General features: G+C 38.9%; 1 protein-coding gene across 2 annotated transcripts in view; it reads left to right on the top strand.

The window, feature by feature from the left end:
* The window catches only part of SLC33A1 (solute carrier family 33 (acetyl-CoA transporter), member 1), a 27943-nt gene that overhangs the window by 7174 nt on the left and 6489 nt on the right, over window positions 1–14280 (top strand). For both annotated transcript variants that reach the window (XM_011959001.1, XM_011959000.1), the window contains exons 2-4: window positions 3640–3830; window positions 12778–12962; window positions 13234–13351. In XM_011959001.1, the coding sequence (XP_011814391.1) occupies window positions 3640–3830; window positions 12778–12962; window positions 13234–13351 (494 nt within the window). The remainder of the gene's footprint in view (window positions 1–3639; window positions 3831–12777; window positions 12963–13233; window positions 13352–14280) is intronic.

Here is a 14280-nt window from a genome sequence, read left to right as displayed (position 1 = left end):
GGAGTTTGAATGCCATTTCTGGCACTTTCTGGCTTGTGATTCTGTTTCCTTGTATATAAAGTAGGAGTAATAATGCCTATTTTGGAAAGTGATTTTGGGATTTAAATGAGATGTCCTCTGTTTTTCTCAGATCTTATAATAGACACTCAGATCTTAAATAGACACACCTATAATAGACAGGTGTTAGCTGTTGTACCTTTATTGGTTACTAATGAGTTGTTACATGCTCTTAATTTCTGCATTCATGAAAGCACTGGACAAGATCTTGGAGCCATGTCAGAATAGGCTGTGTTTTAGGTCTTTACTCAAAAATCATGTTTATGAAACTTGAACATCAGCTTTGATATCTTGATCATACATATATATACCATGTATGCTTAAGTTTATAAAATACACAAATCAAAATTAACCAAAATGTTAATGATGAAGTATTTCAATATTTTTGGTTATAATGGTAAAATACATAAATCAAAACTAACCAAAATGTTAATAATGAAATATTTCCATACTTTTGGTAATAATATTTCTTTATGGTTGTTGGCATTATAGTCTATGGATGTCTCTAGCATCAAAGCAATGTTAATAAGTCTAATAAGACTACTGGCTATCAGTTATTAGCATTGGTCTGATTTGTGGTAATTGTATTCATAAAACTTCTTAATATATTTCCTGGCCTCTCTGAGCTATTGGCTTTTTCATTCTTCTGCATGTGTGAGATATGGAAATCCTTTGAATTAGGGTTTTATGACTGAACCATTGTCACTACTTCCTTCTTCTTATGTATTTTCTCCTCAAAGCACAAAGAAATTAGAAATATCTTTGTCTGGGTATAGTGGCTCACACCTGTAATCTCAATACTTTGGGAGGCTGAGGCAAGAGGATCACTTGAACCTAGGAGGTCAAGGCTGCAGTGAGCCAAGTTTGCACCACTGCACTACAGCTTGGGTGCCAGAGTGAGACCCTGTCTCATAAAAAGAAAAAAAGAAATAATCTTATCTGCAAACATTGCTGAAACTTGTTTAGTTTCTTCTTCTTCTTTTTTCTCTTGGTATCAAGGAATTTAAATTTTAGATGGACTGTGTTTATTAACACTGGTAGACTATGCTAAACAAATTTTCAATTCTTTTGCCTCGACAAATGGAACTCTTTAAGTCTTATATAATTGGAAAACTTTTACTTTTCACTTAACATTAATTTGAATTTCTGGTGACAGTGAAAATAATTTATTCTTTTTCAGGGCTTGTTAAACAACTGTTTTAAAACAAATGATGAACAAAACCCTACTCAATGAGAATAATATTGTACGTGAAACTGTAAACAAGTCATTATTAATCTCATTTTGCAGATGGAAGTAAGAATGCAAAAATAGTGGACATGCCAAGTGAATGCTGTTAATAATATGTAAAATTCTTTGCTTAAACATTTATTACTTAAACTAAAAAATAAAAAAGTGGACATTAGCCTCACAAGGATAATGTTATTAATACATTGTTGTTCATTCCTTTTGAACCAGATTCCAAAATGCTAGAAATTATGTTAAGATACTATTTTATTCTGGGCATGATGGCCCACACCTGTGATCCCAGCTCTTTGGGAGGCCAAGGCAGACCATTTGAGGTCAGGAGTTCGAGACCAGCCTGACTAACATGGTGAAACCCCGTCTCTACTGAAAATACAAAAATTAGCTGGATATGATGGCACACACGCCTGTAATCTCAGCTACTCCAGAGACTGAGGCAGGAGAATTGCTTGAACCCGAGAGGTGGAAGTTCCAGTGAGCTGAGATTGCGCCACTGCACTGCAGCCTGGCAAGAGTGAGACTCCATCTCCAAAAAAAAAAAAAAAAAAAAAAATACATATATATATCTTTATTAGGCAGTATAAAATATGGAAAGATTGTAAGACTCAACTTCAGAAGGTTGAGATTCAAGCTCTGCCTCCGTCTCTGCCTTACAGTGATTTTACCTTTGGTAAAGATTTAAGTGTTCTGAGTTTCTTTTCCTCATCTGTATATAGTAATAACATATGCTTAGCCTATTCTGTTTGCTGTGAGAATCAAATGAGATAACATATAAGAAAGGAATATTTAAATACCAAGGTGAAATTGATCTAAACAAATAATGCTATATTTCTCCCTCATAAGTGAGGTTCAAACTGTAGTGATCACCTTCAGTGAGCACAGCAGCAAGAGCAAGATTCAATCTAAGGAAATACCCTGACTGAAGAATATTCTAATTGTTTTTGAGAAGAGGTGACTAGGGTCCTTGATCAGTTGTGCCACATACACCATAAAATCAAAAGTAAAAACATCTAAAATGGAGTACAAGTCTAGAATGTTTGAGCTATAATGCAAAGATTTTCTAACCAAATCTTATTTTACAGATGAAGAGACTGAGACAGGGCTATCTAATAAGTTTTCTAGTGGCAAACTAAAATGCAATTCTCAGGGTGGTTAATGAGATACAAGTTTTGAAATTAGTTATAAGGTGTGAAATCACCATTTTACCACTGACTTAGAATGTAACTTGGACAGCTTGACCTCCCTAAACCTTCGTTTGTTCACCTGTAAATTTGGGCTGGTGATAACCTAATCTGTTGGGTTGTTGAAGTAAAGGAGTTGATACATGTAAAATGCGTAGCATATTTTTGTTATAAATGATATCTCCATACTATTATTTTTAGCTGTTTAGCAGAATCTTCCAGATTTTTATTCACTCCCTCCACTAAATTTTTTCAAGGTGATAGCTAATGGCTCAACTATCTTTCACTGAAACAATTCAGACAGTACTCTTCATGTGTCCTCATTCTGCACCTACAAGTGTGACCAAATGCCTTTTGTATCATAGTATTGAGATGAGAAAGTTATTCTTAAACAGATTGAAAGCATTAGAAAGTTTAAAAATACAAGGTAGAAAATCTGATGTAAATAATCACATGTTGTCAAATTTAATAAAGAACTGAAAAGGCTTGGGTATATAAGAAATATAACAGGTGTACCTTAGGGGATATGAAAATCGTTTCCCACCCGTAGCATTTTCCTTGAATAAAGTGACATGATAGGCTTTTGTTCATTCAACTCAGTTGTACACTAAATGTAATGCCCTCCACTCCCGCCACCCCCTGCTTTTTTTGTTGTTGTCACTGTCTATTTTGGGGTCTCTACGTTTAAGAGTCAGGACTCTTTTGTTCATTTCCTGTGTCTGGTACAATGCCTTGAATATAATAAAGAGGTACCTAAATGTTGACTTTTTTTTTTTTAAGACAAGGTCTCACTCTGTTGCCCATGCTGGAGTGCAGTGGTACAATCACAGCTCACTGCAGCCTCCACTTCCTGGGCTCAAGTAGTCCTCAGCCTCCCAGGTATGGGGGACTACGGATGTGCACCACCAAGCCTGGCTAATTTCTTATTGTTTGTAGAGATAGGGTCCCACTATGTTGCCCAGGCTGGTCTTGAATTCCTGGGTTCAAGTAATTCTCCCATCTTGGCCTCCCAAAATGCTAGGATTATAGGCATGAGGCCCTGTACTTGGCTAATTTTTTAAATAACATTTTAGTTGAAAGTTACTGTATATAGAATTATTTAGTATCAATGAAATTATGTAATTTAAAAAATTAATTATAGATTTAAAACATTTTCAGATTTCCTTTTTTTCTGGGGAACTGTATTTTTAATAACAACAACATTGGTTGCCCTTCTGAAAAAAGAAAACAAAGAAGTATCAGTAGTAAAAGAAGAAACACAAGGAATCACAGATACTTACAAGCTGCTTTTTGCAATTATAAAAATGCCAGCAGTTCTGACATTTTGCCTTCTGATTCTAACTGCAAAGGTAAGAGATTTATAAATCAAATTTATCATTTTCTTATAAGTATCAGTATCATGGAATACTTTCAGTGCCTTTTTCATATCATAGGTCCCTTTCCACTACCATTAGAATTTAACAATGAAAAACAATATTTTCTGTTTATTAAATGTATTTGAAAAGATATAATGATATCAACTTTAATTTTAAAGTAAGCTAAATATCTTGGAGTATTGTAAAGAATTATGTCAATTTGAAGAACTGTTAGTAAATGTGAACCTTAATGATATTAATGCTTGGAATGGAGATTAATATCTTCAATAATCAATAGCTCTGTCTTCTTATAATCAGTATACATTTAATGTTGGAGTAATACAATTATTTACTTAAAGTGTGATGTAAAGAGATATAGGTCCAGGCGTCATGGCTCACGCCTGTAATCCCAGCACTTTGGGAGGCCGAGGCAGGCGGATTACCTAAGGTCAGGAGTTCAAGACCAGCCTGGCTAACATGGTGAAACCTTGTCTCTACTAAAAATACAAAAATCAGCCAGGCATGGTGGCACATGTCTGTAGTCCCAGCTACTTGGGAGACTGAGGCAGGAGAATTGCTTGAACCCAGGAGGTGGAGGTTGCAGTAAGCCGAGATTGCACCATGGCACTCTTAACTGGAGTGACAGAGTGAGTCTGTGTCTCAAAAATAAATAAATAGATAGATAGATAGATACAGAGGTATATGAGTATTAGAAGTCAGTTTTTAAAAAATCCATTGAATTATTTAAGTACTGAAAGGAAAATTATACCATAAGAGAAATGGGGATTACTGGTGACTTTTATTCTATATTAAGGTGTCTCAGTTTTATAGTTCTAAAAATATTTTTAACACGTTAGGCTGGAATAAAGGTAAGTATATTTTGTTACAGTGAACTATTGATAGTGTTGGAGTTAATATTTCTAAAATCTGCAATCTTATAGGATTTTCATTTTATATACTTAAATCTATGTATATAAACACTTTACATCTATCTTTTGACAGCTTTGAAGGAACCATTTTAGCCTCATTATATTCATTTTAAATAGTGAGTGTTTTTTCCTCTTAATGATAGAAGGCCAGATGTGCTGGCTCATGCCTGTGATCCCAGCACTTTGGGAAACCAAGGCAGGAGAATCTCTTGAGCTGAGGAGTTCCAGACCAGCCTGAATATGGCGAAACAAAAAATAAAAAAATTATCTGGGTGTGGTGGCACATGCCTGGAGTGCTAGCTACTTGGGAAGATAGCTTGAGTCTGGGAGGTGGAGTTTGCAGTGAGCCATAGTTGTGCCACTGCACTCCAGCCTGGGCAACAGAGCCAGGGGTCTGTTTCTCTCTTAAGACAGGGGTCTCAAGTAAAAAAAAAAAAGAATAGGAAATTCAGAAAATGTGAAAAGTTCAAGGAGCATAACAATATATATATATATATTTGAGATAAAGTCTCACTCTTGTCTCCCAGGCTGGGTGCAGTGGAACAATCTTGGCTCGCTGCAACCTCTGCCTCCTGGGTTCCAGCAATTCTCCTGCCTCAGTCTCCTGTGCAGCTGGGACCACAGGTGTGTCCCACCATGCCCAGCTAGTTGTTTTGTCTTTGTTTATTTTGAGATGGAATTTCACTCTTGTTGCCCAGGCTGGAGTGCAATGGCCCTATCTCGGCTTACCGCAACCTCCGCCTCCCGGGTTCAAGCGATTCTCCTGCCTCAGCCTCCTAAGTAGCTGGGATTACAGGCACAGGCTGAGCTAATTTTGTATTTTTAGTAGAGATGGGGTTTCTCCATGGTCAGGCTGGTCTCGAACTCCTGACCACAGGTGATCCACCCTTGGCCTCCCAGAGCGCTGGGATTACAGACATGAGCCACCGCGCCTGGCAATTTTTTTGTATTTTTAATGGAGACGGAGTTTCACCCTGTTGGCCAGGCTGGTCTTGAACTCCTGACTTCAGGTGATCTGCCCACCTGGCCAAACAATATTATCTAATTATATCACTTAATACTTTTATCATTTAAGATACAGTATTTGCTGGATGTGGTGGCTCACGCCTTTAATCCCACCACTTTGGGAGGCCAAGATGGGCTGATCACTTGAGGCCAGGAGTTCAAGACCAGGCTGGCCAACGTGGGGAAACCCCGTCTCTACTAAAATTACAAAAATTAGCTGGGTGTGGTGGCAGGCGCCTGTAAGCCCAGGTACTCAGGAGGATGAGGCAGGAGAATCGCTGGAACCCGGAAGGTGGAGGTTGCCTTGAGCCGAGATTGTGCAGTGCACTCTAGTCTGTGTGACAGAGCAAGACTCCATGCCAAAAACAAATTAATTAATTCATTAAAAAAAAAACAGTATTGACCTTCTTGGTATATTTCCTTTGAACCTCCCTTTTTTCCCTGTATATGTGTGTGTGCATGTATGTGTGTATACATATACTTCATATATTCATTTGCTCATATACTTTTATTTTATTTTATTTTACATTTTATTATTTTTTTTATTTTGAGACTGAACCTCACTCTGTTGCCTAGGCTGGAGTACAGTGGCACGATCTCCCCTCAATGCAACCCCTGCCTCCCTTCAAACAATTCTCCTGCCTCAGCCTCCCTAGTAGCTGGGATTACAGGCACACGCCATCATAGCCAGCTGATTTTTGTATTCTCAGAAGAGAGAGGGTTTCACTATGTTGGCCAGGCTGGTCTCAAACTCCTGACCTCAAGTGATCTACCTGCCTCAGACTCCCAAAGTGCTGGGATTACAGGCGTGAGCCACCATGCCCGGCCTATTTACTCATTTACTTTAAAAGTGGAATTGAATCATGCTGCATATAATTTTTTATCTTCTGTTTGTCTTATACATTTCTGTAGTATTACATATTTGAAAACATACTTCTTAGTAGCTACATGATATAGTTAGTGTGTAAATTTACTGTAATCTACTCATTTTTCTGTTGTATGTTTTGCTTATGTTTTTAAATTATGAAAATGCACTAGCAAATATTTTTGTGCTTAAGTCTGTGATTTTCTGGACATTTCCTTCCAGTAAACTTTTTTATTTTATTTTATTTTTTTTTGAGACAGAGTCTCGCTTTGTTGCCCAGGCTAGAGTGAAATGGCTAATTTTTTTTTTTGAGATGAGTTTTTCGTTTCCCAGGCTGGAGTGCAATGGCATGATCTCGGCTCACTGCAACCTCTGCCTCCTGGATTCAAGCGATTCTCCTGCCTCAGCCTCCCGAGTAGCTGGGACTACAGGCATGCACCACCATGCCTGGCTAATTATTATTATTATTTTTTGAGGCAAAGTCTCGCTCTGTTGCCCAGGCTGGAGTGCAGTGACGATCTTGGCTCACTGCAAGCGCCGCCTCCCAGGTTCACGCCATTCTCCTGCCTCAGCCTCCCGAGTTGCTGGGACTACAGGCGCCCGTGGCCACCACTCCCGGCTAATTTTTTGTAGTTTTAGTAGAGACGGGGTTTTACCGTGTTAGCCAGGATGGTCTCGATCTCCTGACCTCTTGATCCGCCTGCCTCAGCCTCCCAAAGTGCCGGGATTACAGACGTGAGCCACCGTGCCTGGCCCTGGCTAATTATTTTTATTTTTTTTCAGTAGAGACAGGGTTTCTCCATGTTGATCAGGCTGGTCTCAAACTCCCGACTTCAGGTGATCTGCCTGCCTTGGCCTCCCAAAGTGCTGGGATTAAAGGCATGAGCCACCACTCCTGGCCTAATTTTTGTATTTTTGGTAGAGACAGAGTTTCACCATGTTGGCCAGGAGTGGCTGGTCTTGAGCTACTGACCTCAGGTGATCTGTTCGCCTCAGCCTCCCAAAGTGCTAGGATTACAGGTGTGAGCCACTGCACCCGTCCTATTTTTTATTTTTTTTAAGATGATGTCTTGCTCTGTCTTCTAGGCTGGAGTGCTGTGGCATGATCATAACTCGGTGTAATCTCAAACTCCTGGGTTTAAGTCATACGCCCACCTCAGCCTCTCAAGTAGCTAGAACTATAGGTGCTTGCCACCTCACCCAGCTAATTATTATTATTATTTTTTTTTGAGACAGAGTCTTCGCTCTGTTGCCCAAGCTGGAGTGCAGTGGTGTGATCTCCGCTCACTGCAACCTCCTCCTCCCGGGTTCAAGTGATTCTCCTGCCTCAGCCCCTGGAGTAGCTGGGATTACAGGTGTGCACCACCATGCCCACTAATTTTTGTATTTTTAGTAGAGACAGGGTTTTACCATTTTGGTCAGGCTGGTCTCGAACTCCTGAGCTCAGGCAATCTGCCTGCCTCGGCCTCGCAAAGTACTGGGATTATAGGCGTGAGCCACCATGCCTGGCCCACCCAACTAATTTTTAAATTTTCTGTAGAGATGGAGGGTTTCATTTTGCTACACAGGCTGGCCAATAGATTATTATTTTTTTTTAAATATATAGATTTTTTTGAGATGGAGTTTCACTCTTGTTGCCTGGGCTGGAGTGCAATGGTGCAATCTCAGCTCACCACGACCTCTGCCTCCCACGTTCAAGAGCTCCTCCTGCCTCAGCCTCCCAAGCAGCTGGGATTACAGGCATGCGCCACCATGCCCAGCTAATTTCGTATTTTTAGTAGGAACGGGGCTTCTCCATGTCTGTCAGGCTAGTCTTGAACTCTCGACCTCATGTGATCTGCCTGCCTCTGCCTTTCAAAATGCTGGGATTACAGGTATGAGCCGCTGTGCCTGACTGGCCAATAGATTATTAAGCGGGCAATTAGTGGGTCAATGAATGTGATATGATTGCTGAATTGCTTTTCAAAAGGTTATGCTAATTTATACTGTCTGCAGCAATATATAGGGAGGTACTTCAATTACAAAGTCTATAATACTGTTTTCTCCTTTTAAAATTCTCCCCAATAACATCTCTCCTAATTTTTGATACTACAGATTAATTTTCTTTCCTTTTGAATTATATGTTAATGGACTATACAATATGTATTTTTATGTTGGATGCATATGTTCTTTTGCTCAATGTTATATTTGTGCAATTTATCCATATTTTTATTTATAGCAGTAGTTTGTTGACCTCATTACTGTATAGTATTTCATTGTATGAATATGCCACAATTTATCCATTCTATCAACAGGTTTTTAGAGGTATTATGAGTAGTGTTTCTACCAACATTCACATATGTGACTTTTGGTGAAGATAGGTGCACATTTCTGATTGGTAAATATATAGGAATAGAATTGCTGGTTCATGTAAAATGCATAGTATTATGTACTGCCAAATAGTTTTCCAAAGTTGTTATTCCAATTTTCCCTACCACCAGCAGTGTAAGAGAGTTCTGATTGTTTCACATCCTTGAAAACACATATACTATCTTTTTTTTTTGAAACAGAGTCTTGCTCTGTCCCCTAGGCTGGAGTGCAGTGGCGCAATCTCGGCTCACTGCAAGCTCCGCCTCCTGGGTTCACACCATTCTTCTGCCTCAGCCTCCTGAGTAGCTGGGGCTATAGGCGCCCACCACCACGCCCGGCTAATTTTGTGTATTTTTAGTAGAGACAGGGTTTCACCGTGTTAGCCAGGATGCTCTCGATCTCCTGACCGCATGATCTGCCCGCCTTGGCCTCCCAAAGTGCTGGGATTACAGGTGTGAACCACCATGCCCGGCCTATATTATCTTTTTAATTTTAGCCTTTCTGGTGGTTGTGTAATGGCATCTTATTATTGCCATATTTTGAATTTCCCTAATGACAAAAGAAATTGAGCATCTTTTGATGTGATTATTGACCATTTGAATATCCATAGTTGCCCTTTTCTTTGAATATGTAAAGTTTTTGTTTCTGTTTAGATTTCATTTTTTAAGATGAGGTCTCTGTCACCTAGGCTGGAGTGCAGTGGCACCATCACAGCTCATTGCATGCCTGACTCCTGGGCTCAAGTGATCCTCCCACCTCAGTCGCCCAAGTACAGGCATGTGCCACCACCATGCCCAGTGAATTAAAAAATAATTTTTTGTAGAGAAGAGTTCTTACTATGATGCCCAGACTGGTCTTGAGTTTCTGGGCTGAAGCAGTCCTCCCACCTCATCTTCCCGAAGTGCTGTGCTTACAGGCATGAGCCACTGTGCCAGACCAAACTTTTGTTTTGTTTTTGTTTTTGTTTTTGTTTTTTGAGGCGGAGTCTCGCTCTGTCGCCCAGGCTGGAGTGCAGTGGCCGGATCTCAGCTCACTGCAAACTCCACCTCCCGGGTTTACACCATTCTCCTGCCTCAGCTTCCCGAGTAGCTGGAACTACAGGCGCCCGCCACCTCGCCCGGCTAGTTTTTTGCATTTTTTTAGTAGAGACGGGGTTTCACCGGGTTACCAGGATGATCTCGATCTCCTGACCTCGTGATCTGCCCGTCTTGGCCTCCCAAAGTGCTGGGATTACAGGCTTGAGCCACCGCGCCTGGCAGACCAAACTTTTTAAAATATATTTTGGATTTGAGTCTTTTATTAGATATGTGTATTACAAATATCTCCTACTATATAACTTTTAAGACTTTTAACTTTTAACATTTTAAAAGTAAACATTAAAGTCAGTTTGTATATCTTATTTTTACAAAGAGAATGAATAAAATGTAAGTGAAATTATTTTCTGTACTTAAGTGAAATATATGTTACCTTTAATTTTTTTATGGTGAAATTTGGCTCTATTCCAAGAAGTTACAGTGTATACTATTTATAATTTATTTCTTTTTATTTTTTTTTTAAGACCAAGTCTCACTCTGTCACCAGGCTGGAGTGCCGTGGTGTGATCTCATCTCACTGCAAGCCTCCACCTCCCAGGTTCAAACGATTCTCCTGCCTCAGCCTTCTGAGTGGCTGAGACTACAGGCGTGTACCACCACACCCAGCTAGTTTTTGTATTTTTAGTAGAGATAGAGTTTCTGTTGGCCAGGATAGTCTCAAATCTCCTGACCTCATGATCTGCCCACCTTGGCCTCCCAAAGTGCTGGAATTACAGGCCTGAGCCCCCGCGCCTGGCCTTATTATTATTATTATTATTATTTAAATATTTGTGTGATATTGAAGTGGCCTTGTGGTCTAGGGTAGTACCTTAGGTTTGTTGTCTCACAGCCACAGAGATCAAGGACGTGGGCACACAAAGAGTGAGGTTAACAGCAGAAATTTAGTAGGCGAGAGAAAGAGAATAGCTCTGTGCTACAGAGAGGTGTCCTGGAAAAATGTGTTGCCAGATCTGTGGTGAAATGCAAGAGGTGTTATTGATGAGCTAGTGGGGAGGCAGTGTCTGATTTAAACAGGGCCTGAAAAACTGGTAAGGTCCAGGTGCATCATTTACATAGGGCACGAATTTCTGGCAGCCCCCACCCTAATTTTTTATTATGCAGGTGAGTTCTCTGCCTGAGCTGCACCATGTTGCCGATTTCTTTTTTACTGTACACATGCTAACAAAAAAGAGAAGATGGAGCTTTCATGGTGGACATGCCTCCCAGGTAGCCCTTTTCTGTTGGTGCAGCTGCTGGCATTCCCCCATGCAAGCTTCCAGCTTGCTTATCTATGTTTGCATCTCAAGTTTTTCAGACTGCTCTTTGTTAGAGAAGAAATGATTTGGGGGGCTGCTTTTTGTTAGAAGGGAAGCTCTGCTGAGGATTCTTTTGCCCTCACTATCTGCCTAAATAATTTCTTTCTGCTTACTGTATCGATATAATTTCACACTTTTTGAAAATGTGTTGGCAGAACTCCTTTATATCCTTTATCCAGATTATCTAATTATTAACATTTAGCTCCACTTTTCTTATTCTGTAGATTTTCTCTTTCTATGTATATCCATTACATATGTCTTCTGAAATACTTTAGAGTAATTTGTACACATTGTGCACTTTTATCCATAAGTACCTTAAGTATGTATTTCCTAAGAACAAGTTTTCTGCTTACAAAACCACAACTCAATATCGGGAAATTTTAAATTGATATAATATTATTATCTAATTATAGTCCATATCCAAATTTTACACAATAGCAGTCTTCATAACTTTACTTTTTTTCTGGTTGGGAATCTAATCTAGGATCACACATTGCATTCAGTTGGTATGACCTTTCATTGTCCTTAATATCCTTGACATTTTTGAAGAATACAGGCCAATTATTCTGTGGAATGGGCTTCTAGTTACATTTCTCCCATGTTTCTTCTTGTTTGGGTTGAGGTTATACAGGTATATAAGGCAGGAAGATCAAAGAAGTAATGTTTTGATGTCTACAGGGAATTATATTGAAAGCCATATCATGTTTCTTTATCCCTTTAACTGTTGTTTTTAACTTTAATTGCTTTTGTAATCTATTGTAAAAGTACTATTTTTCCTTTTGTAATTAAAAACTGACTCATGGGGAGATACTTTGAGGCTATCTAAATAATCTTAATTTAATTCTTATTCTTTTTTTGTGCTGTTTTTAAGGATTAAGCTAACTATACTTTATCACTCTCATTTTATTCAATCTCTCAGATATGTTTTCTCAGAATTACTTTTGAAACATTAAGATGAACTTCAGAAATTTTATTATGGTCAGTCAGAAATCATTAAAAATGTATATATATATATGGCATCATTTTAACCAGATTTATTTGGGTCAATTAAAGGCTTAAGTTCTTTTAAACCTAAAACTTACAAATCAGTAAATTTGGATTTTTGACCCTGTTTACTATAACAGATTGGACTTTTTGAAGTGGAAATTTAATTGTATTTATAGCCATCTACAATCCCTACCAGTACTGAATTTTCAGTTGTTTTCACTTGATATTATTAGAAAACCAAAAGGCAAAATGTACCTCGTATAACTTGATTGTTGTACCAGGTATAATAATATGATGCTCACTTGTAACTGTCATGGGTCAGTAATAAAATTGAGGTTCTTGAAGAACTTACATATGCATGGAGGAAAATATTTCATAAGTCACGAATTAAAATACTTTTTTGTTTTTATATTGCAGATTGGTTTTTCAGCAGCAGATGCTGTAACAGGACTGAAATTGGTAGAAGAGGGAGTACCCAAAGAACATTTAGCCTTATTGGCAGTTCCAATGGTTCCTTTGCAGATAATACTGCCTCTGATTATCAGCAAATACACTGCAGGTCCCCAGCCATTAAACACATTTTACAAAGCCATGCCCTACAGGTAAAAATGAAATAAAACCTTACTAAATAAGAAAGGGTAAAATGAGGAACATTAATCAATATCACTAATATCTGAGTGTAGAACTATATATATGGAAAAAGGTTTGAAAAGCATCTTTTTTCAATATTATTTATGTGCACTTTTATCTTTTTAACCTCCTAACAGGTTTAGATTCAGCTTCTTTCATATGGTAGGCACATGGATTTCTGTTTTTGTTGTTGTTGTTATTTAAGCTAAAATGGAAGTCAACTCAGTGTTTCTTTCTCTATAGATTATTGCTTGGGTTAGAATATGCCCTACTGGTTTGGTGGACTCCTAAAGTAGAACATCAAGGGGGATTCCCTATATATTACTATATCATAGTCCTGCTGAGTTATGCTTTACATCAGGTAAGCTTGTGGTTTTCTCAGGAAATAAACTGTTCTGTGTAAAATAAAGAAGACAGCTTTATACAGTTGCCTTAACATAATAATAATAAATTTTAAGATTTAAGCATGAGTGTGACACTGAAGAAATTATTGATGGTGGGCTTTAAACCCTATGACTTTTCACTTAATGAGTTAGGTTCATAGAAAGAGACTTTCTTTTTTGTTTTTTTTCCAAGATGAAGTCTTGCTCTGTCGCCCAGGCTGAAGTGCAGTGGTGCAATCTTGGCTCACTGCAACCTCCGCATCCCAGGTTCAAGCGATTCTCCTGACTCAGCCTCCTGAGTAGCTAGGATTACAGGCATGTGCAACCACGCCTGTCTAATTTTTGTATTTTTAGTAGAGTTAGGGTTCCACCATATTGGCCAGGCTGGCCTTGACTCCTGACCGTGTGATCCACCTCCCTCAGCCTCCCAAAGTACTGGGAATACAGGCATGAGCCACTGCACCCGGCCAAAAGATTTAAAAAAAGTGTATTCAACAAGTATTTGTTACATTTTAGAATTGATTCCAAAGCCAGCAAATTCTACTCTTGCTAAATATTTCTCAGTTTATCCCTAGGTTTCAGTTCATTATTTCTTGAATTCCTAATATCTTTTCTTTCTGAAAGTATTGAGAAATAGTAGAGGGTCCTAGTTTCTGGCTTAGCCTCTGCTTTTTTTTTTTTGAGACGGAGTCTGGCTTGGTTGCCCACTGCGCACGCCCTGCTAATTGTCTGTATTTTTAGTAGAGACAGGGTTTCACCATATTGGCCAGGCTGGTATTGAATTCCTGACCTCAAATGATCCACCCAACTTGGGCTCCCAAAGTGCTGGGATTACAGGCGTGAGCCACCATGCCTGGCCCTGGCATAGTTTCTGTATTGAAAGTTATGACTTTTTTTTTTTTTTTTT

The sequence above is a fragment of the Colobus angolensis genome, unplaced genomic scaffold, assembly GCF_000951035.1.
Source record: "Colobus angolensis palliatus isolate OR3802 unplaced genomic scaffold, Cang.pa_1.0 Scaffold48, whole genome shotgun sequence".
NCBI lineage: Eukaryota > Metazoa > Chordata > Mammalia > Primates > Cercopithecidae > Colobus > Colobus angolensis.
This window is presented reverse-complemented; position numbering and strand designations above follow the sequence as displayed.